The 23,819-nt window shown below is 46.4% G+C and overlaps 3 protein-coding genes across 3 annotated transcripts; all 3 read left to right on the top strand.

Moving 5' to 3' along the window:
• Window positions 1–4,221: 4,221 nt before the first annotated feature.
• On the top strand, window positions 4,222–4,881 carry LOC125523535 (allyl alcohol dehydrogenase-like protein). The gene has a single exon (XM_048688562.2). The coding sequence runs from the start codon at window positions 4,316–4,318 to the stop codon at window positions 4,622–4,624; it is 309 nt and encodes a 102-aa protein (XP_048544519.2). The 5' UTR covers window positions 4,222–4,315; the 3' UTR covers window positions 4,625–4,881.
• Window positions 4,882–10,756: 5,875 nt separating this feature from the next.
• On the top strand, window positions 10,757–12,023 carry LOC125523524 (plant/protein (DUF1995)). The gene has a single exon (XM_048688554.2). It carries the CDS (start codon window positions 10,844–10,846, stop codon window positions 11,870–11,872), a length of 1,029 nt encoding a protein of 342 aa, XP_048544511.2. The 5' UTR covers window positions 10,757–10,843; the 3' UTR covers window positions 11,873–12,023.
• Window positions 12,024–17,836: 5,813 nt separating this feature from the next.
• Window positions 17,837–19,715, top strand: LOC125536961 (UDP-glycosyltransferase 73E1-like). The gene has a single exon (XM_048700255.2). The coding sequence runs from the start codon at window positions 17,913–17,915 to the stop codon at window positions 19,335–19,337; it is 1,425 nt and encodes a 474-aa protein (XP_048556212.2). The 5' UTR covers window positions 17,837–17,912; the 3' UTR covers window positions 19,338–19,715.
• Window positions 19,716–23,819: the final 4,104 nt, after the last annotated feature.

Here is a 23,819-nt window from a genome sequence, read left to right as displayed (position 1 = left end):
TTTTAAATTCGGTTTATTTTACTTTTATTTTTTACTAATATATAAATTAAATTTTAAAAAATCAAATCTTCAAAAATTGTTCCCTTCTTTCAAATTTAAAATTTTGTTTTTATAAAATGTATGGGAATTGTTCCATTTTAAGAAAAATGTTCAAATATTTAAAATTTGTTCTAGCATGACAGAACAACGTTCACAATTTAAGAAAAAAACAACAATGTATTTATAAATTTTCAGGACTTCAAAAATTGTTTGCCTTTTAAGAAAATTTTCAGATTTTTCTTAAAATGGGAATTTAAAAATATGCTTGAATTTTCAATTTTTTCTCCCTAATTTCCAAAAATATTGGAATTTAAAATTTCCATGTTTATTTTTTTCTTGTTTTCAGAAAAATAAAAAATATTTTAAAATATGGAATTTTTAAAATTTCATGTTTAAAAATTTGCACTTGTTTTTAAAAAATGAGACAATTTTTTGCCAAAATTTTGGAATTCTAAATTTTGGTTGTCTTTTTCAAGAGCAGTTTTGCAATTTCAAACTTTGTTCACATTTTTTACAAAAATTGTTCATGTATTAAAAAGTGTGTTCAGATAATTCAAAAATCTATAGGCTATGGTAATTCACTTCATGACCCGTGCGGAAAAGCATGTTCTCAATTTGAAGGGATCGATCAAGGGTCATCGAGTGATCAATCGGAACTGGATGTGCGGCCTTGATATTCGTTGACAATTTTTGCCGCTGCTTTGAGGTTCGAAAAAATGTCTTCGTTCGTCTCTACCATGGCGTTCATTCCTTTGATGACTACTTCATCTTGAAGAAGGATGTCGTGGGAAGGATTGGGTTCTCTTGTTACCAGAAGTGCACGACCACGCTGCGGATGCTTGCATATGGCATGGCCGCTGATTCGTGGGACAAATCTTCTATATCTAAATAGCTAGCCCCCACTAACTATTTCTCTCAACATGCAAGCATGCCACATCATCCCACAACAAGCATGAGAAAATGCCCACCCCCATTATCATATTTCTCTACATGCAAGCATGCCACTTCATTATTAAACATGCATGAAAAAAAGACTCATCTCAACATCCAAACATACATAAGAAATTTCATTCTATTATGCTATTTATAATTAATAAAAAAATTACAACTATATAGTAATCGAATATAATAAATTATATGTATTTCTAGTTTGAGCTTTTTATATTATTACTTCAAATATGCATGTATCATGCAACGAATCACATTGAAATATTGCAAAATAACCCCGCAACAACGTGCGGGTATCATCTAGTACATATGGATATCTAAGAGCACATCCGGAAATGCCATGGTAAGATTTGCTACTGTCTTGGTCTTGATGTTTGGACATCAATACCTACGAGAACTAACTATGGCAGACACCTAGAGGATCTTGGCAATGTCTGAAGCAAGAGGATGACCAGGTTTCTCGGATCTCTTGCAGCATTCATTGGAGATGGAAGAACTACCCAAAAGCTCTACAAGGGCAATATAAGGGTCATGTTAAGAAGCCCACTATCATTCTTGAAGCGGTTGCATCACATGATCTTTGGCTTTGGCACGCTTTCTTTGGCATGCACGATTTGTAGTTGTTCATGAAGCTACTAAACAATGGGATCCGAAGACATTGTGGGAGGTGATGACATGTTGTGTGATTAGACACAACATGATCATCGGGGATGAGGGTGAGGATGTTGCAAAAGGTCTTGAATTTGAGAACATGGGCGATCCTATGAAACTTTAAGACCAGAATCTGACCACATTTGATGAGTAAAGGGGACAACAATGTTGCAGCGTAAGCAACTCATGAGCAACTAAAGGAAGATCTGATTGAGTATTTGTGAGCGGGTAAAGGGGACAACAATGTTGGAGAGTGATATTTAAATTGGAACCACTGCTGCATTTGAACATTTTTAACTAAACTAGAACTAGATATGTGGCTATATTGAGCCTGCGGATGTATGCAGACTTAAAAAAAATGTTGCGACTAGCTTTGGATGGTTGCCTCCCGCTTCCATGTCTGCGGACTAGCCTTCCTATCATGAACGGATGCGGTGTCCGGTTTGCAGGTCAGCATTGGAGATGTCAGGGCATCTTGAAAGCGGACCCTCAAACTGCCCACAAACGTCGGGATGGCATGGTCCGGACGCGTTTAGCCATCCAACGCGGACCTGTATCCGCCCGCCGACCGGTCTGGACATACTTTTTGCCGCAAAGTCGAAATAAACTTGGGGGAGGGGGCTTTGCATGAGTCCGAACATCAGTCACGTAGAACTCCGATACCCTCAGCCCACCCAAAACCGCTCCCAGACCCCGCGCGTCCATCGTCCCATTTTTCTCTGCATCCGTTTTATCTCTTGCCTCCGCGGCCGCTCCACCACCCCGGGCGCCCCGCCACACCCTTGTTGGAAATCGATGACCCCATCTCCTCAACCGCTACACCCGGGCTCCTACTACTCTCGTACTAGTTGTTGGATTCCCCCGAAGAGCAAGAGTGATGTAGCACAGTAGCAGAAAGTATTTCACTCGGTTAAGAATAAAGGTTTATCAAATCAGTAGGAGTCTACAAGCTAGCAACATAAGCAACACATGCGCACAAACTAAATAAATACTTGCACCCAACTTGGCAAGGGGGTTGTCAATCCCTAGTTGCAAGGTTAATAAAAAATAGTGATAGATAGTGATATGGCAAACGACAAAATAGTAAAGTAAGCAATAAAGCAACACAAATAATAATAATAATAATAATAGAGAATGCACCCGGGGGCCATAGGTTCATGTCATTGTTGCCGCCATGAGATGGAGTTGACGACCCACATGCCATTTTGGTATAGGTACATGCTACAGATTTGAAACATGGTTAAAGACCAGCTAAACCTTCACCACACTCTCTTACTACGAGCACTGTTCCATGGAGCGACCACTCCCCCCTACTTGTAGCTAATTTGGAAAAGTTGGCCGCCGAGGAGTGCGAAGATTTTCCTTTGGCTAGCCTCCCTTAACCATTGTTGGACAGCCGATCACGCGCGCATCATAATCTCCCCCATGATCGGGTTTGCAAACTCTGCAACCAGGAGAGCGAGATCCTACACCAGTTGCTTGTGGGCTGCGTCTTCTCTCGCATCGTTTGGCATGACACAATGGCCTGGTGCCGCCTGCCCACCCCCCCTTCAGACCGCGTGACATGATTCTTTGACTTGTGGTCCACAACAATGTCCATGGCACTGGCTAGCCTGCGTAGGGGTATTAACTCTCTGATCATTCTAACAGTGTGGACTATCTGGAAGCACCGTAACGGCAAACTTTCTAATGGACCCCTCCTCCACTCAGCTCTCCAATGACATAAAAAAGGAGGCGCCTCTATGGGCTAGAGCCGACGCCAAAGGCCTAGATTAATCCATGTAACCTGAACTTACTCTCTGAGGCTGAGCAATCTTACCCCCTCTCTACTTAATCCATGCTTTTGATGTCGCCATGCTTGTGTACGTCACCAAAAGTAGCACCCCTATAAACTATCTCCCCTATTTATGAATGAAATGATACACATCATTGCATATTCGTAATTAAAGCTTCACCAGATTCAACCTAACTCTTGAAGTTGGATGAGGACGGTTAAGCTTTTGTTGACAAACGTTGTGATAGATAAAAGAAAGCAAATTGCACGTTTGATACGTCAACTCGTTGCGCGTTAGAGCATCTCTAGTAGATTCCGTAAAAACGGTCAAACCTTGGTATTTATGATACAAGCTGAAAAAATCATCCCGAATAGATCCTGTAAAACAACATATCCTGTAAAAAAATTGCAGGCTTCCCTATATTCGAACCCCAGTCTGTTATGTTTAGAGGATTTCGGCCGTTTTTGGAGGATCCTGTAAAGTCGGTCAACGCCGGAGCAGGGGACCTCTCGACGCCGTGCACGAGCAGCGAACAAGCGGAGGAATTCGCCGACAGCCGGCCGGAGCATCGCCAGAGCACGCGTCGCCCCGGTGCGTCACCAGAGTAGGCAGCGGGCCAAATCAGACGGAAATCAAAATTCGAGTTCGTCCATGCCTGTGTTCCAGGGAAGAAGAAGCATGAGGAGAAAAAAAATGTTTACTGTGTGGGTTTACAAAATTTGTTCCGACTAACGCCTTGCTGTATCGTAAATTCGTTTTAAGGGAGCCCGTATAGTGTTTTTACAGGTGGTGTTTTATGGGATTGCTAGAGATGCTCTTGCACCGAACCCACGTCTAGATTGTTCCCCACCAAAACCCTAGAATCCCCTAATCCAATCCCCACCGGTTCCCCACGTCTGCCGATGGGGCTCTTCTCGTGGTGGAGGGGCTCCCGCCGCGGCTCGCCGGAGCAGGCCCCGAGCCAGCAGGCCGCGAAGGGAGCGGGAGGCGCGCAGGCCCAGGTGACCGTCCCCGGCACCCATGGGGCGGTGGAGGTGCTGCGGCAGCGGCAGCCGGACGCGACGGTCTTCGAGTTCGGGTCGGCGGCGGAGTCGGGCACCGCCGTCACGCTCGCCGGCTACTGCCCCGTCTCCGACGAGCTCGAGCCGTGCCGCTGGGAGCTGGTGCCCGCCACCGGCGAGGGCGCCCCGCAGTTCCGCATCGTGTTCTGAGCACGAGGAGATAAGCACCCCCTATGCTGCCGTCGCGCTATCTATCTTGGGTGTTGCGAGGTTTCTTGGGTACAAAGGTGTGATCTTTGGCTGTATACTGGTGCTTGTGCATTTCCCGAAATAAAGCTTGAGATATTGATGAGTCCTGGTGGATGATAACATGTGCTGGCTGAAATTCTGGGCTTGCTGTCGTTTGTGATGAACAAATTAGCCAATTTCGGCAGCTCTTTATAACACTACCAAATTAGATTGCTGTACTTTTGGCTTTTGTATGCACTGAAATTTGTGGGCCAGCCATTTGTTGAAATATTTTCAAGATGCAAACTAAATCTTCATAGGGATTAGGGAGGTAGTACCTTGAAATTGTGGTGGAAGTCAATTTGCTCACTGGGAGATGTAGGAGTGTATGTCCTGTTGCATTGTTAGACATGAGTCCAAAAGATATCAAACAGGGAACCTGGGCTTGAATTGCTCCTTGACCAATGGTAAGGACAAGTACCTTGCCACGACTGTCCGAGCAATAATTTCCTCATTGAGCACATATGCAGCCATTTCCTGCCTTTTTTTGTGTCTGTACCTTACCTTTGGGCTTAGAATTTTAGTTGATAGCACATACATGAAGATCCCAAACTAGTTGGTTCATGCCAATTGGAAGAAATTAGGTTTTGGCTTTCAAATTAGCTTATCTTGATGTATTGCTGTACTTTTGGCTTTGGTATGCACTGAAATTTGTGGATCAGCCATTTGTTGAAATATTTGCAAGGTGCAAACTAAATCTTCATAGGGATATAGTACCTTGAAATTGTGATGGAACCTTGCTCACTGGGAAATGATAGGAGTGGTATCCTTACCTTTGGGTTCAGACTGTTGATTAATAGTGCATCCATAAAGATCCCAAATTATTTGGCCCATGTCAGTTGGAAGAATGGTCTAGCTAGTGCTAAAATACTGTTATTTCTGAGCTCAGTTATGGCTTACTGGTGGTCCATTTCTCTTTGCTTTCTGATTTCATAATGTGAGACTTTTGAGTTCTTTTAAGTTGGCCAAGGTGGATCATGGAGCAACTGGCTGGTCACAATTCTCCAAAATGATTTGCTTCACTATTATTTGATGGAAAGGAATTTCTTTATGTGGTTAGCCATTTCAAATTTCCGCCCTGAACTCGCTTGCAATTTTTTATCTTAATAACTTGTAACCTGAACTAGCTCACAATTTATGATGCTCTTATATTGGATGGCGCTAGTTTTCATGTTTAGTACTAGTAGTGTAGTAAGAGGCTACTAGTATAACAACAAAGCTGATGAGTGGTGATGATGAACACCTCCTGTACTCGAGCTTGAGCCAGAATTCGAGAAGGGAGAGCAAGCTTTTAAATTGATGTAGGAACTGCTAGGAAGATAGGTGGGAGCAAATACAAAATTGTGTAACTTTTGACTGTTTCTGAAGACACACTGCCAATCTGTAACATGTATACATGTAGCGGTTTTAAAAGGGATAGTGCATTTGTATGTATCAGACAACTTTCCACTTTGCCTAAACAAGAATCATAGCCTGACATGTTCTTTTGCCAAATCTACATTTTTTTTTCATTTGAACTGAAAAGTGAAAACCCAACAGCATGGTCCAAATATTACAAATTCATGTTCCTGTTCCAGAAACAGCTCAGCAGGACTTGCTATTCTCATTAACAAGTGTTGCAGAATAGCTGTAGCCTGAAGTTGTAGAATCAATATCAAAATATGTATAGGGATCCCATATGTATTTGTGATCTGAAAGTGCTGGTGCATTGTCACTCAAAATGATGATGGTGTATTGAATCAGTTTGTTGGGGTCTTGTGGACCTCCTCTGTTTGTTTGTCGAGATAATATAACCCGGTTATACTCATTTGTTGATGTAGTTCCTCCCTTTTGTTCTTGATATTCCTGGAACAAGCTTGTATGTGCTCTATCATTTGCAAACTATCAGATGTGCGTTGCTTTAGTTCCTCCCTCTGTTTTGAATTATAAAGATATTCTTATTTTTTTCTGAACCGGATATATATGGCCGTGTTTTTGTGTGTTTGTTCACTCATTTCAGCCCCTATATAGTCCCCTTTGAAATATCCAAAACGTTTTATAATTCGGAGCGGAGTACTAGGGTCTGATGTGAAGGCTGGTTGCATCCCAGTACTAGGGGCTGTTTGGTTTTAGGACTAGCATTGCCACACTTTGCCACACATTTTTGCCAAACTTGCCTAAGGTTAGTTCATCAAAATGAGAGCTACAAATTGGAGCCTAAGGGAATCTTACCACACTTTTTGTGTGTATGCCATGTGGGACCCAAGTGTGGCTTGCCTAAGATGTGGCTTAAACCAAACACTCACCTAAGTTGGTCAAACTTATCTAACCTTAGTTGTGGCAATCTTTGGCTAAGTTAGTCACAAACCAAACAGCCCCGGTCTAATAGTTTTGTAGGTCTGATATGAAGGCTGGTCACCCCTCTGTTTTGCTGCCCATCTTATGGTGTCGCTCACTTATGGTCTGTTGATGCTCTGTGTTCAGTGCTCACTCTCTGATAAACTCCAGCAACTCCTTTAGCATCCCAGATACTAGATCATGAAAGACGCGCGTTGCTGCGCCCGTCTAATTTGACAGTATAATATTACTGATTGATGGAATTGTAGAGGCATTATACTATAGAGAATTGGTATGCAAATTATGATATAATAGTATATAAATTACTCCGTAGGAATATCTTAGTGGATATACAACCACGGAAGTATCTCGGTACCTGGTATTAGGGCACATTTATGTCAAAGTACATTTTTTTATTATTGATCATTAAGGCGATGTGATTGATTGTCACGAAAGAAGGTGGTGTTTGTTTTCCCGGAAATCACATGTTGCCAAAGAGAAATTTTAGTACTCTATTAGTCTCTCAGATGTGCTCTAAGGTTCCACGCCCTTCTATTTTTCTAGTATAGAATAGAAGAAATTTCTATAAATATATGCAATGAAACATATAGCAGATGTCTCCTATATGAGATAAATCACCAATGCCCGAGACAATAGGTGTGTTCTAATATTCTAGGAGTTTTAGCGACAACACAGGCAACTCTACACACTATCACCCTCGAACAACTCTCTAAGCACTGAAAGCATTCCTTAAAAAGGTTGATAGAGTATTTCACTATTTCGTATGATATCAAACTGGAGCTATAAGCATCTGTTATTGGAGCTATAAGCATCTGTTATTGCAGTGGTACTAAAGTCCAATACTATGATAGGTCCTTCGTGCAAATATATATGACATACATAGAAGTAAGCTTTGCATTATCCACATGGTCCAAATATACCAATCAAAATGTTCTATGCAGCACACTCAGAAATATTTATGTGGGGAATTTAATTCGACCACGCAATCACATATTTTTGAGGAAAGAGTTACACAAAAGCATGCTTACTAAGCAAAACCTCATCATGTCAAGCATTGACATATACAAACAACTCTGGAAAAGTTGTGGCAACATATAATAGAATGCAATTTACAACACTTCTCTATTAAAGTACAAGGAGACCGGTTCCTATCTAAGGAAGTCATCACCTGCATGTAGGCAGATTAGCGTCACAACATTGGTGTGGGTAATCTTATAAACAATACATAGTGAGTTATAAAATTGGCATAGAATTTTAAAATTCACTAAATCAAGTAAAAGAAAAACAATACATCAACTCCTGTCAAAGATTGCCTCGGAATACTTCAGCGCCCCCACTGCAAAATGCGTCGTATTTCTCATGACAGCTAAGTTATAAACTCATACTGAAAATGTATATAATTTAGACTACCATGCACAGACTACTGTCAAACTCATCCCAAAAACACAACCTTGAGTCTTTTAAGTACGCAGGAAAATTTGTACCAAACACAAAATGCTAAAATAATAGAAAGCCAAAGTTATCAAATACTTGCAGATCTCCATGTATCTTTATTTTTAGCAAAGGAGCCACTTACTCTATCAAAATAACATAACATGGATTTTCATCCTTATTGTTGTGTTGCATTTTTGCAGTCAAATTATGTCAGATTGTTCCATCCAAACATGTGCTTATTGCACAATAAGCTAAATATCATTGTTGAGACTAAAATACCTGGAGGCCAACGAAGAGGCAATTCCCAGAACCAAAAACAAAGTTGAACACACAATGTTTGGCGGATTTCTTGTTATTTTGCTTGCCTTATGCCCTCAACATGCTCCTGGGGTTTTGTGCCCAACTTGGAGCGGGAGCCACTGCATTACAAAACCTCATTCATGTGCATCTTTTCAAACCAACCAGAACCAACAGAAGCACGAACAATAAAGGCAAGAGATATATGTCACTATAGCCGTGACACGTAATTATTCCCCGATTCCAGCACATACCTCTGTAGCGGACCAACAAGTACTCAAGTAGTAAGAGCTATAGTATGTCCGCCCAAATTCTCAACGTTCTTGTGGGTGATCTGAAGCCTGCAAGGGGCGGTCTGCACTGCGGTTGCTCTTTGAGGTGCTAGATGGAGTAGACCGCTTGTTTGCTTCTTCTACCCCATGCATACAACATTAAGTTGCAGGCTGAACCAAATTGTTGATATAAGAAAGTTATTTTAATCTGAAGGTACAACAACGTTCTAAGAAAATTATCATGATCAGACAACAAACTAACCGAACAATAACATTATTGACTTCAGATTGCATTTATACTTGTCCCATGTGATGTTGATGGTGAGAGCTACCTGCACTTTAGTGAATTTAAACCATGTTGAACTTAACATAAGCACACTACCGAATCTAAATATTTGGTGTTTATGCTGGCTAGGTTAATTCTCTAAGAAATGATACAAATGATCTAGATACTTAATTCATTAGTCGTCGTCACAATTCAGATGTTCAAGTCAGCAAGTTAGGTGTCAAGCGTGTCAATTAGAAGCACATGGTGGGTATTTGATTTCGTTCAAATCCAGGGTACACTGACTGAAGCAAAGACGATTAGATTAGGGGGCAGGGGATTACAGAGTGAGACAACAATGGGGAATTGGAGAATGCACTGGTAAGATGTGACTACTCCATGTTGACAAATCAACTGATTGCAGACGAATTCAATCTGGACTCACCTCATATATATTTTCAGCAAAAGAAATCAATTGCTTCCGATCACAATTCAAAAGGTTGGGTTACTTATCATGATCAGGTGCAGACTGCAGCGATTGAAGGAATTGCCAGCGGGAGGGCATGGCGGCTGCACCTAGCGACTTTCCAGACTCGCGGGCCACGGGCAAGGTCAAGGGAGTGCAGAAGCGCGCCCGTCGTCTTGCCCGACAATGTGCTTGTGGACGCGGACAAAGCAATACTGTGAAACAAGAGGAGGAGCCCCAGTCAATACGTTAGATGTAAACAGAAGCAGTCTGTGAATAATTTAAAGGGAGGAGCCCGAGAATAAAATGAAACAGGTAACTGGGGATCGGCCTAACCTGAAGATCGTAAAGGACGTTGAGATACAAGGTTGAACAAATTCAGCGCGAGGTTAAGTGCGCTCGGCCGCTACCGCCCCCTGCTCCGCGCCCGCCGGCAGGACGCCATACACCGATACACGTCGAGGAGTCACGCACCGGTGTGACCAGAGACATCGCCCTCGCCCACCACGCATACACGGGGGGATGTCCCTCCCTTCCTCCTCCTCCTCCTCTCTCTCTCGGCGGCGCACCAGGTCTTGCCCTAGGCCAACGTCGGGAGATGTCGGGGTGGGATTGAGTGGGGCTAGGAGGTGGCCGCAGAGTAAAATCGAGATCGTTCGTGCGAGATCCGACGGTGACCCGTAGCATTGATCCACAGGCTTTCGATTCTGCCCCCAGAGCAGCAGCCCAAGGACAGTCGGCCCAGGAGTAGCCCATGCGGGAGAAAAAGTGTGCGTTGGACGGGCTAGGGACAAACGTGGCCCAGCAACCAGAAACGTGCGTTGAAGGTCGAACTGTAGGACAAATCTGACGGCCAGGAACATCTGCATCGCTAAAATGGACGGTTGAAAACTCTAATTGCTGAGAGAGCTCGTTTTAGGTGCGGTTATACTGTCCTTAATTGCACGCAGCTTCTGGGCAGTGGGGCCAAGCAGCCAGTGTCCAAGCCCAGCTCTGCTCCACCAGCTCGCTTCCCGCACCATGGAGAGCAGAGCACCACACCTTATCGTCTTCTTCTCTTGTTCGCGCCAATGGCGCTCAGCCTCTTGAACCCTGCTCCCTCCTCCAAGATCGCACTCAAAGCTCCAGTCCCGCCACTCCCGAACCGCTCGTTTCTCTTCCCGCCACCGCGCCTGCCTGCTCTCCACGTTGCCCTCCTCCTCCGCAGTCCGCCGCACCGGCGCGTCCAGTCGTCGTCGGCGCCGTCGGCCCCGCCGACGGACGGCTCCCCGACGCCACCATCGTCGAGGGAGGAGGCGGTCGCGCAGGCCAGGTCGTGCCTGGCCACGGCGCTGCGCAAGCCGCTCAACAACTCGCTCCCGGCGCGGAAGCTCAAGAAGCAGCAGCGGCAGGCCCGGTTCCGCGCCGAGATCCCCGTGGTCGACGACTCGCCGGGCTCCCTCGCGCGCCTCGCCTTCGACGTCTTCTCGGGCCTCGGCGTGTCCCGGAAGGGCTCGCCGGCGAGGCTGCTCCTCGTGTGGCCCTCCGCGGAGGACCAGGCGGTGGCCGTGCGCGAGTTCAAGAACTGGGGGGACACGTCGGCGCTGGCGCACGCGCAGCTGGACGCGGTGGCGCCGGACGCGCTGGGCGCCTGCGACGCCGCCGTGTTCCTCTCGCCGGGGCGGCCGCAGGTGGAGAAGCTGCGGGCGGCCGTCAACGCGCTGGACCCCAGGCCGGCGGTGCTGTTCAACCCGGGGTGGAGCTACGAGGTGGAGGAGGAGGGGTTCGGCGGCGTCGCCAAGGGCTTCGTGGGCTCCTTCAACGTGGTCTACTCCTTCATGGGGCTGGAGGTGAAGGGGCTGCTGAGCAAGAAGAAGGGCGTGCTGCTCCGGTGCGTGGAGGGCGGCAGGTTCGGCGGCCAGAGCTGGGTGCTCATGATGGAGGACGAGGAGAAGGAGCCGGAGCTGAAGGTGGTGTCGCGGATGAAGCGGCGGCCGACGGTCGGCGAGGTGGAGAACATGATGTACAACCTCATGGCCGCCAACTCGCCGGTGACCAAGTCCGCCAGGTTCCTCAGGGAGCTCGTGTCCAACGTCACGGGAAGGAAGGGGAAGCCGTGACATTGGTTTCATTGGCCTTGTGTGTTCACGGCGTCTCCTGAACTTTCAACACTTTGTTGATTGCCTGAAAACTCTGAAATGGTTGTAGTGGTGCAGCAACAAGTTTGCATTTGCAATGCATCTTCGGAATATGATAGGCAATGTTAACCTATGGATAATAGAAGTTTTGCGCGCTAGCAAATGACAGAAATCAGGTGTGCAACAACTTGGAATTAACACCCATTGTTGATAATACTAGTGTATGATACTATATTCGTAACAGTTTGTTTAATTCACATATAGATGATTTTTAAGGACATCACATCTAAGCTCCCACAAATATATAATGCAGCAACAAGAAATAAAAACTAGGACAAAAAAATAGACCACAAACAGAATGGATATCAGCTTAGATGTGATGTCACATCTATTCGTAATGCATAGTATCATAGTATTTTGGTATCGTAGAGGACTATATTTATTGACATGCATAACACAAAATAACACATCATGTAATATAATACGGTATCAGGATATGATACTCAATCATCTCTTTCTTCATTTAATTTCATACCACCTCATCAAAATTGTTTAGTTGTCATGCATCCATTACGAACAACCTTAAACATCTTTGTTCATCATGACCATTTTCAGTGCTCAGAACGGAATTGAAGGGAATTATTTTCTGGCGTAAGGCAGGCGGCGCTGCTTTCATTGGGATTAGAGGGGAAATAGTTACAGGATGGTACAAATTCCTAAGAGGTGATGCTTAATTTTGAAAGGAAATAATTCCCGATGCTTCTTATTCCCAAGAGATCAATCACGCTTGGGCCGCTCCGACGCCACATTTTATTTTTCACTGTCGCCCTTCTCAATCACTTCTCGGTATCGCCCACCGGCATGCTTCGTTTTGACTACTCGCTGTTGGTAGACACGGAGAAGGTCAGGTAAGTATTTATAAACAAGATCAGTAGAGCCATTGATACATGTGCATGTTTTATTATAGGCTTTAGTGTGTTTCACCAATCAACCTGTTCTGAAGATATTGCACTTGATTTTTCTGAATACAGAGTACATGGTACGTCGCCTTCACTGCTTCTCATGTTTGAGTTTCTAGTTTTTACAGTAAACTATAGCCCGTCTCACACAACTGCAGAAAAATGTGCCACGTAGGACAACGGACGAGAAGCCGTTGGGGCGTCAGGGCCATTGTTTTGCAGACTTCTACTCGTTGCTCCTTAGTTTCCCACTACGCATTCCTTTCTCTTTGGTAAAACAGTAAAAGCATCTATAATCAGACTTGGTAAAACCAAGTCCTCGCAATCTTGCGAGCTGAGGAAGAATATTGGCGCCGTAGAGATGGCGCCAAATGGGTGACGAAAGGATACATTCAAGTAAAACTGGAACCCACTCTCTAGTGATGACCTGCTTACCTTGCTAACTGCTCAAAGGGGCACTAACACTAGGATAGTCTGGAGATGCGTAGGGACGCTGTTTTGGTCGCTTTGGTCGGTCCGGAACAAAATTATGATTGAACAAAAGTGCCCTGCTCACCCAGCTGATATTATCTTCAAATGCCACATTTTCCTACAGACTTGGGCGCCGTTGGGGATAACGCGTGACGCGGACCGTATGAACGGGATCATGGAACAGATCAGGGCGACTATGGTGAAGGCTCGACAAACTGCTGCGCCAGTTTGGGACTTTTGCGCTGAGTTTGGTTGATGTTTAGTTGATCTTTTGGGCATATTTGGCTCATGTTATGTTGGCTAGAAACTGTTCTTATTTAGACTAGACTATGCCGGGATGTGAGGCCCGATGTTTACTTCCGTTTGGTTTGTATGTTTTAAACTATGTGTGGATGCTGCCTAGTGGCTTTATTAATTTAAAGCCAAACGCTTCTAGCGTCTACGTTTCAAAAAAATAATCGGACTTGGACTAGTTTGGACCCTTATACATTCACAGATGTGTTTGGACACTGTTTGGACGTGTCAATTTTGAATCTTCATTTGTCCATACACACAGCCATGTCTTTCAAATTACCCGGTCAAATGCATATGACCGGTGGGGATGGAGAGAGAACGAGAAAGAAAAATAATAAAGTGATAAAGTGGTCCAAAATGGGCCGCTTTGACGTGGCGGGCTGTTCGTACACCCTCGTATCCTTCTCAGATATGGGCTCAATTTAAGGGTTTTATGGACAAGCGAGACATGACGAAAATTTGGAGGGTTCGATTGGATTGTGTTTTTCTTATCTCTCTTGTCCGGACTGTTCAAACTGTCCGCACGAACATATGAGGGCAGTTTAAGGGATACGGTTGTAGATGCTTTAAAAAAAGTTGAAAACTCCTTTTTTTAATCACAAACTTTATTGATTTAAACAACATGTAGGTGCGTCGAGGGCGGGAGGTTCGGCGGGGAGAGCGGGGTGCTCATGATGGAAAACGATCGGCTTGGTGGAGAACATGATGTACGACCTCATGGCCACCAACTCGCTAGTCACCAAGTCTACCAGGTCTCTCGGGGAGCTCGTGTTCAACGTGACTGGAAGGCAGGGGAAGCAGTGAGATTGATCTCCTTGGACTTGTGCATTCATGGTGTCTTTTGAGTTTCCTTGTTCTGTTGTGCCATTGCGTGAAACTCTGGAATGGTTGTGGTGCCACAACAACATGTTTGATTTTGTAATTTAGGCAGCATTTGCACATCATCTGCAGATTATGATAGGCGATGTTAATCAATGGATAATGGAAAGCTTTGTGTGCTAGCAAATCATAGAAATCAGGTGTTCAAAAGCTTGAGATTAACAACCAACAATAGACATCTTTGTTCGTCATGGCCCTTTTCAGCATTCAGAAAGAATTGAAGGGATTTTTTTTACAGTGAAAGGCAGGCAACGACCTTGCACCATCAATCAAACGAACTTGACGAAGGGGGCGTGATGCAACTGAAGAATTGCCCAAGCTGCCAGTGAGCTTCCCATTGGCAGTCCAGCACTAGGTTAGGGCATCCTTCTCTTGCAGTCACAACTGCACAGATTGGGGATCATACCAGAGAATTGGGTGATAGATTCGACAATGTGGTCAGCCTTGAAGTGTCGCACCCATTTGTCATTCTCCATGGCGGTTTTTATGGCCACAGTCCGGAGGTGCACTGTTTGAAGAGGTTCGGGTAAAGCTCTTTCAAGCTCTGTCGGTGCATCTAAGGGTCCGTCCTGAATTTTGAAAGGAAGTTTGCTATTACGAGCATGGCTCTAATGTCGAATTGAGCAAACTTGTTCGATGGCACCTTGCCTTCTGACAACGATCGGCACACCAAAATATTGCCCATGCTCATTCAACACGACAGGAATCTCTGCTACTCGAACTCTAGTTCATGATGCATCTTATTCCCAAGAGATCGCGCTTACGCCATTCCAACGTCACGTTTTATTCATCACTGTTACCCTTCTCAATCACTCCTCGACATCATCCACCGGAATGCTGGTATACATGAAGAAGGTCAGGGTAAGTATTTATAAAAGATTAGCAGAGGCATTGATACATGTCCAACCACTCGAGAGTTATTATAGGCTTTAAAGTTTCACCAATTCTCCAACTGGCACACACCTGCTGGCGTGACGGAGCACGCGCCATGAGTTTTTGCTGAACACGACACTACCAATGGATCCCAGTCGGAGTGGCTGTGAAAGCGCCCGACTATTGGATCCACGGCAGGGCTGCTCCGACAGCGGATCTGTATCCTCCTGGGACAAGCGGAATGTCAGCTAGACTGCTATCTCCTCCTCGTCCAAGAAGGCGGCAAGCTCCCAATTGACTAATCTAGACCGGTCGGTCTCATACCCGCCCCTAGTGATGCAAGAGATGGCCGAGGAGGGAGCGGGGCAGAGCTGAGCGGACTGGAAGCGCAATGGACTGAGGGAAATTACTAAGTAGGACTTTGTCAGGGTTGGGATTTTTTGGGGTCAAGATTGGCCTGTCTGTTGTGGCCGCAGCGTCGGCCTCAAATCCGTCCCACATATGATCTAGATATGGGGTGCGAGACATTTGGTCTGGATATGGAGGATCCGATTGAATGACATTTTTCTCAAAAAAATGGTGACTTTTTTTAGCCGTACCCGGGTTGTCCGTCTGAACATATGCTGATATGCAAGAGGACGAAGGGGTCCGATTGAAGATGCTCTTGTCACTTATCAGGCTCATTTAAAGACATACTCCACACGCACGACAGGCGAAACACAAACGCCGCCACATCGAACCTTCTCCCAGTGCTCCTCCCCTCGCCGCCGCCGCCGGCGGCCTCGTGGACGGCTGCGGTGGCGGCGGGGCGCCCCTTTCTCCTCTTGATCCCCTCTCCGGTCGCCCCCACAGTGAATGTCAGTTCGCATCGGATCCATGGACTCGATTGCTCATAGTTGTTCGCATCAGATCCAAGACTCGATCACTCATGGTGGCGCTCCAACAAATCAAGCCGGTGCCTTCGATCCAGCGACTGGATCACTCACACCGGCGCTCCAACAGATCGGGCGGATGCGTTCGATCCAGCGACTCGATCGCTCACGGGCGCGCTCCAACTGATCGATCGGGCCGGTGCCTTCGGTCCTAGCGGGCTCTGTGTTGTGGCTCGGGCCAAGTCAAGGGATGTGCCCCCGCATGGTCTGGCCGCAACCAGCCCACCAGATCTGATGGCGGCCAGGTTCTACTGGCTGCTGGCGTCCGGATCGGACCGGGAGATGTCCGCTACGGTTGGATCTTCGTCGTGAAGGATGTCGTGAAGCCATTGTTGGTGTGTCTAGCGTGAAAGTGATGTTGCGGGATGCAGCCGGAAGGCCCTTTCGTGGTTTTGGCGGTTCTCGCTTCGGCCAAGTTGCTTCGACAGTGAGATGCAATCTACAGATGACAACTTGACGCAGAGGGTATGGTTGTGCAGCGGTGCCAAGCCCAACACTGCTATGGGATTATGGAAAAGTGGTGGCGACAACACATGATTGACTCTGAGTTGATGGTGCTTCTTGAGTACCAGGTCTCGAGCTCCGGGATGAAAACCCTAGGTCGGACCATGGTTGGTTATGACTGGCAATGGGGATGTTTTTCATCGTTACCTTGTTGAAGGCATTGCTTGGATATGCTCGGATCCGTTCTTCGGGGTGAAAACCTAGAATTTGACCTTTGGTGGTTGGATCCGGTGAGGATGATGCTTCTGCGGCATTTCCTTTCTAAAGACGTTACTGTTGAATAACCTCGCTGTCTTTGTGGTGTCAAGAGATAGTTGGTGAGGATGTAGTCGTTCTTGTAGTTTGTCGATCGCAGTTGTTCGCTTTGGGGTCATTTTCTTTTTTCTCACTTAGGCAAAGCTTTGGTCTTGTATGACTTTGTTACTCGCCTTCGCGTTTTTATGTGTGTGCGTTAGTATTGACTGTGTGCATCCTAACTATGCAGAGACCGGATGTGTGTTCATTGTGTTTTGTATCCATTTGATGCTTCATTTTAAGTTAATAAAATCCAACCTTCATTGGAAAAAAATTAAAGACATACTATGCAGAAGGCAGAAGGGGTCGGTTGAAGATGCTCTTGTCACTTATCAGGCTCGTTTAAAGTTTCCTGTCAAGAGTTCATGCATACCGACTCTAAGGCTCTGTTTGGTTCATAAGTCTTAGGACTTTTTTATCCCAACTTATAAGTCTTCAAGTCCCTAAAAAGTCCCTACCTGTTTGGTTTCTGAGACTTAATATGGACTAAAAAACCATATTACAATTATAAGTCCCTATAAGTTCCTCCTTGAGAGTCTTATTTCATAAGTCCCAAATGTCCACTTTAAGTCCCTATAAGTCCCTCCTATTTAATTTAAATGAGATTTATAGAAACTTTTTTAAATCCCTAAATCAATAAGTCCCTGAAAACAATCACCCTCTAAAATGCACATGCACAAGGACATCAATAATTGTACCTCCAGGCCATATTGGCATCGACGTCGCAACCGCCACGAGCTTCAGCCTTCAGTTCAGTGCTGCTGCTACCCACTCGACTCCATTATTTCAGCAAACAAGAACAAACATATCGAGGAAATGGCCTCGACGGAGCACGGCGACAAGCTGCGGATCCTGATTGTGCCCTTCTTCGCCACCAGCCACATCGCCCCCCACACCGAGCTCGCTGTCCGCCTCGCCGCGGCCAGGCCGGGCGCCGTCGAGCCTACGGTGGCGGTCACCCCGGCCAACGTCTCGGTCGTTCGGTCCGCGCTCGACCGGCACGGCCACTCCGCAGCGAGCAACGCCGTCAGGATAGCCACCTACCCGTTCCCGGACGTGGATGGCCTCACGCCTGGCGTGGAGAACCTCTCCGCCGCCGGGGCCGACGCGTGGCGCATCGATGCCGCGGCCGTCGACGAGGGGCTGACGCGGCCCGCGCAGGAGGCTCTCATCAGAAAGCTGTCCCCTGACGCCCTCGTCACAGATGTCCACTTCTTCTGGAACTCCACCGTCGCCGATGAAGTCGGCGTGCCGTGCGTTACCTTCAGTGTCGTTGGCCTCTTCTCAAGGCTTGCCATGCGCCACCTCCGAGGCGCCGTCGAGAGCGACCCGGACTGCCAGGAGGTGATCGTCCCTGGGTTTCCAGGGCCGGAGATACGGATCCCGAGGACTGAACTGCCGGAGTTCTTGAGGTGCCAAGCGAAACACGACCGATTCGGAGGCCCGATCATGGCGGGGCAAGCCAGGTGCTTCGGCCTCGCCGTCAACACGTTCTTGGACCTGGAACGGCAGTACTGCGAGTCCTACACGCAAGGCCACGTGAAGCGCGCCTACTTCGTCGGCCCAGTGTCGCTGCCGTTGCCACCGGCCGGAGCCAGCGGCGGCGGCGAGGCGTCGTGCATCAGTTGGCTGGGCTCGATGCCAAGACACTCGGTGGTGTACGTATGCTTCGGCACCTACGCTTCGATCTCGAATGGTCAGCTCGGGGAGCTGGCTCTCGGATTGGAAGCCTCCGGCAAGCCGTTCTTGTGGGCGCTGAGGGCCGAGGGGTGGGCGCCGCCGGCGGGATGGGAGGAGCGTGTCGGGAAGAGGGGGATGCTCGTCAGAGGGTGGGCTCCACAGACCGCGATCCTGGCCCATCCAGCCGTTGGGGCGTTCCTGACGCACTGCGGGTCGAGCTCGCTGCTTGAGGCGGCGGCGGCCGGCGTGCCGATGCTGACGTGGCCGCTGGTGTTCGACCAGTTCATCGAGGAGAGGCTGGTCACGGACGTTCTCAAGATTGGCGAGAGGGTGTGGGACGGGCCACGGAGCGCGAGGTACGAGGAGCAGCAGACGGTGCCGGCGGCCGCGGTGGCGCGGGCCGTGGCGAGGTTCTTGGAGCCCGGGGGAACAGGGGAGGCGGCAAGGGGCCGGGCGCAGGAGCTCGCCGTGAACGCTCACGCCGCTGTGGCGGAAGGCGGGTCGTCGTACAATGATCTGCACAGGCTTATCAGTGATCTGATGGAAACACGGAAGATCTAGCAGAACCCATCGAGCAGGTGACAAAAGTCGGCCAGGTTCTTCAGGGAGCTCGTGTCCAACGTGAGAGGAAGGAAGGGGAAGCAGTGAGATTGGTTTCCTTGGGCTCGTGTGTTCATGGCGTCTCCTGAATTTGTTTCATTCTGTCACCCCGATTGCCTGAAAAGCTCTGAAATAGATGCAACGGTGCAACATTTGATTTTGTAATCTAGGCGACATTTGCACAACATCCGCAGATTATGATAGGCGATGTTAGCCAATGGATGAAGGCAGTGGCGGATCTAGGATTTGAAGTCAGGGTGGTTCTTTTTTTTTTGACATCTACGATATATGAATGTTCTTAACTAATTAATAATCCCACATAGAAATCATGTATGCTTATATCTTCATAGCATATCTACGAAAGCAGTGTCCATGGTCCTCTTCATTCTTCAATAATTTTGCAATAATAACTTTCTTTTATCAAACATAATGACATAGTTGAACACAAATGATGTGCAAAATTATTTGTACTATGTGGTTGTCGATTCGTGTTCTGGACAGTGGATAGCACAACAAAGAACAAACTCTAAATCAATTGGAGATTTGGCAATGGGCGACCTCAAATCTGACGACCACCAGAGTGCTGGAGACCTGAGATGTACTCCGAGCGCCGGGAGGCCAGGGGCAAGGCCACAGCCCGCAGGGGTGGGGTGGGGTGGGGTGGGGAGGCTCGTGGGTGTCCGGGCGAGCGGCGAGGCGCAGACGTGGGTCGCGGGGAAGCAGCGAGGCGGGCGGGGACGGAGGCGGCTAGGCATCGTGGACGGGAAGGCTCGATGTGGAGTGGTGGCTGCGTGCGTTGTTGCTTGTTGGGTCAAGTGTGATTGGGCTTTTCTTTTTTTTCTCTGGCCCATCTCTAACTGCGTATGTATAAAGGCCGGATCAAAATTCCATGGAGGGCCGCGGCCCACCCTGGCCACCCTATAGTTCCGCCCCTGGATGAAGGGAGTTTTCTGTGGTAGCAAATGACAGAAATCAGGTGTTCAAAACCTTGAGATTAAAACCCAACAATGACAGAAATCTCCTATTTGCTCATCATGACCCTCTTCAGCATTCAGAACATAATGGAACGGATTTTTTTTCTTTTTGGACAAAAGGTAGGCAACGACCTTGCATCACCAACCACAGTGAATGTTTTTCTTTCCTTTTTAACGAAGGGAGGCGCGATGCAACCGAAGAATTGCACCGAATGAGCGGTCCATGAACTTCCCATTGGCAGTCTAGCGCCATTTTTCTCTTGGGGTCACAATTCCACCGATTGGACATACCAGTGAACTGGCCGATAGATTTGACAATGAAGTAATCCCTGAAGCATTTTCGCGTCCATTTGTCATTCTGCACGGCGGTTTTTATGGTCATAGTCTGGAAAGTGCACTGCTTGAAGAGGTCCGGGTAAAGCTCTTTGAAGCTCTGCCGGTGTATCCAGGGGTCTGTCCTAAATTTTGAAAGGAAATTTTCTATTTGGACCATAGCTCTAATGACGAAGGAAGCACAGTTGTTCGATGGCACCTTGAATTCTGACAACTATCGGCACACCAAAACATTACCCAGGATCATTCAGCACCTCAGTTATCCCTGCTACTCGAACTCTGATTCATAATGCGTCTTATTCCCAAGAGATCATGCTTAGGCCGTTCCAACATCACATTTTATTCTTCACCGTTACCTTCTGAATCACTTCTCAACATCATCCACCGGAATGCTTCAGTTTGACTACAAGATGTTGGAATACATGAAGGTCAGGGTAAGTATTTATAAAAAGTCAGCAGAGCCATACATGTGTAACAACTCGAGAGTTATTATAAGCTTTAAAGTTTCACCAATTAACCTGCTCTGAAAATATTGCATTTGGTTTCTCTGAACACATAGTAGGAATACATGGCATGTCGCCTTTACTGCTCCACATGCTTGAGTTTATACAAGAAACTAGGCCCGTGTTACACAACCACAGAAAAGTGACACATACGTCTGATGAGAAGCCGTTTGGCGTCTGGACAATTGTTTTGCAAAGTACTGCTGCTTGCTCCATTAGCTTCCCACTATGCATTCCTCTCGCTTTGGTTTAAATAACTAATTTTTAATCACAAATTTTATTGATTTAAACAACGGGAATACAATTGTTTTTGTACACGGTATAACGGGAACAGGGATGAATCTACTAGACATGCTTTAACAGGCTTGAGCCTGCCCTCCAACAGGGGAAATTTCTTTTTTATTACCAACGATCAGGCCAGCGCAGCAAATCGACCGCTTCCCAGCCCATCTCAATGACATAATTAGAGTTGAGCCTACCCTCCATTTAATCCATAGATTCGCCACTGCCGGGAACAATGAATGAAACTAAGTCAGAGACATCTTCTCCTACTCTTGCAAGCTTGCTTCGCACATAGATGTGTCGTCTCATTAGTTTCCCACCCAACATGATCTCATAAAGGATATGCGAAATTTTCGAACCCTCATGCTTTGCCAGGTTTCACAGTTGGATCACTCTACAATAAGATGGCTCAAGCCCATCTCATAAACCAGCCAAACACCAACACACACAACCATTGCTTCACCAAAGAACTGGCACCAAATACTCATGTGCTTCCTAAAGGGGTAGTATTTTGCTAGGTTTCCTAAAGTGGTAGTTTTCGTCAAGGTTGGTAGTTTTGTGTAAATACTCCACCCCCTACTATGGCCAAGTCCTATGGTTGTTAGAGCCCCAGGGGGCAAGGGAGGCGGCGAGGGGCTGAGCACAGGAGCTCGCCGTGAAGGCTCACGCCGCCGTGGCGGAAGGTCATCGTACAATGATATGCACATGCTTATCAACAATCTGATGGAAACACGGGAGATCTAGCTTGACCAATCAAGTTGAGGTGTCCACGGTCGTTGGGGAGATCCAGTATCCCACATTTGAATGGGTTGTGTGTAAAATTCGAGCTGTTGCTAATGGCGCCATGCCACAAACTATGAAAATCACACGAGTGATGCACTGACGCTGGCAGAGCAAACTGGACAACATTTGTGATCTACATATATTATTTGCACGCCACATTTCTTCTATCGTGCCAATCACCTGAAACTCTGAATGGTTGCGGTGCTGCTGCAACATGTGATTTTGTAATTCACGCCGCATTTGCATAACATCTTCAGAACATGATAGGCAATGTTAACCAATGGGTAATGAAAGTTCCGTGTGCTGGCAAATGGCAAAAATCAGTTGTTATAAAGTTTGAGATTATAACACTCATAAGTATACCTCTTCGCCGTTGGCTCATCGTGGCCACCATTTCTTAAGTATTCAGAACTGAGTTAAAGAAAAAGTTGCTAGTAGGAGCACCTGCTACATAGCCGTACAAACTAAGTTGTGTTCTGATATTTCTTTCAAAATGTGATATAGTAGTTGGGATGATCTATTTCTCGATAGTTATTGTCAAACATGATATTTAGCACAAATGTATATAGGCTTGATCTCTAGCACAAATTATAACTTGTTGAATTGGGAAATAAGAAGTGGAACAGTGACTTGGTGAAGAAATTGCATCAGAAAGGAGAATGCACATTTTAATTGCTATTTCTCCTAATAGGCTCACCTAGCCGAGGACAAACAAGGTCATAAAAATCATCATTTTTAAAAGTTATGTCATTGTCTCTGACCTATCGAGACGAAACGAGCAGACCAAATTCATCATTTGCTTAAAAGGTCTTATAGGTCTTACCTACTTGAGAACCAAGCTCATAACTAAGGAATTCCTAGCGATTGACCTAGCAAAGAACCAATGACCTCATGTCACTACATCTACCACTTGCCTAAGTCTTTTGTAAGGGGCAAGCCTTCACTGAGCCAAAGATGAATAGCTTCTCTGCAGTGATATTATGTGTTTGTAGTTCGTTTATTATTGAGTGGTTTCTGCACAATAGGGGTTTGAAATTTAAGGTGTGGGCATAGGAGGCAGTAGGAACTAAGGATGATTGATGGATAACTAGAACTGCAACATGCATTATCCACTGCACACATCGAGATATTCCCTCCTACCTTGGACGTCTTGTCCACCAAGCTCTCATATTGTTTCATTGAGTGGGTAATAGAATCTTATGATGCTTGTTTGGGATGGAATGAGGGCCGGAGGAGGTTGGTTTGCATCAGCATCACCAGTTTCAACAAGAGAGGGCTGACGCAGTTGGTCGATAGACCAGAAGGGCAAAATAAATAACTTAGAAATGGTACTTGGAAGGCAATGTTTAACATTCTCTTTCTGGATTATTTTTTTTAGGTCCTAGGTTTGCAAATATCACTGGATATTTGAGAAACTAAAGAAATGTTTCAATTTTTTCATGTAATTTTGAAGTCTGTTGTTTAAAATCTTAGCAGCAAAACTAACCGGGCCCTTTGGACATGCAACTGCAAGTGTTGCCCCTCGATTGCAACTTGCAGGTGGTGGAGGGTGGGTGATGCGGAAGCAA

Source organism: Triticum urartu, chromosome 1A (genome assembly GCF_056163025.1).
Source record: "Triticum urartu cultivar PI428250 chromosome 1A, HENAU_Tu73, whole genome shotgun sequence".
NCBI lineage: Eukaryota > Viridiplantae > Streptophyta > Magnoliopsida > Poales > Poaceae > Triticum > Triticum urartu.
This window is presented reverse-complemented; position numbering and strand designations above follow the sequence as displayed.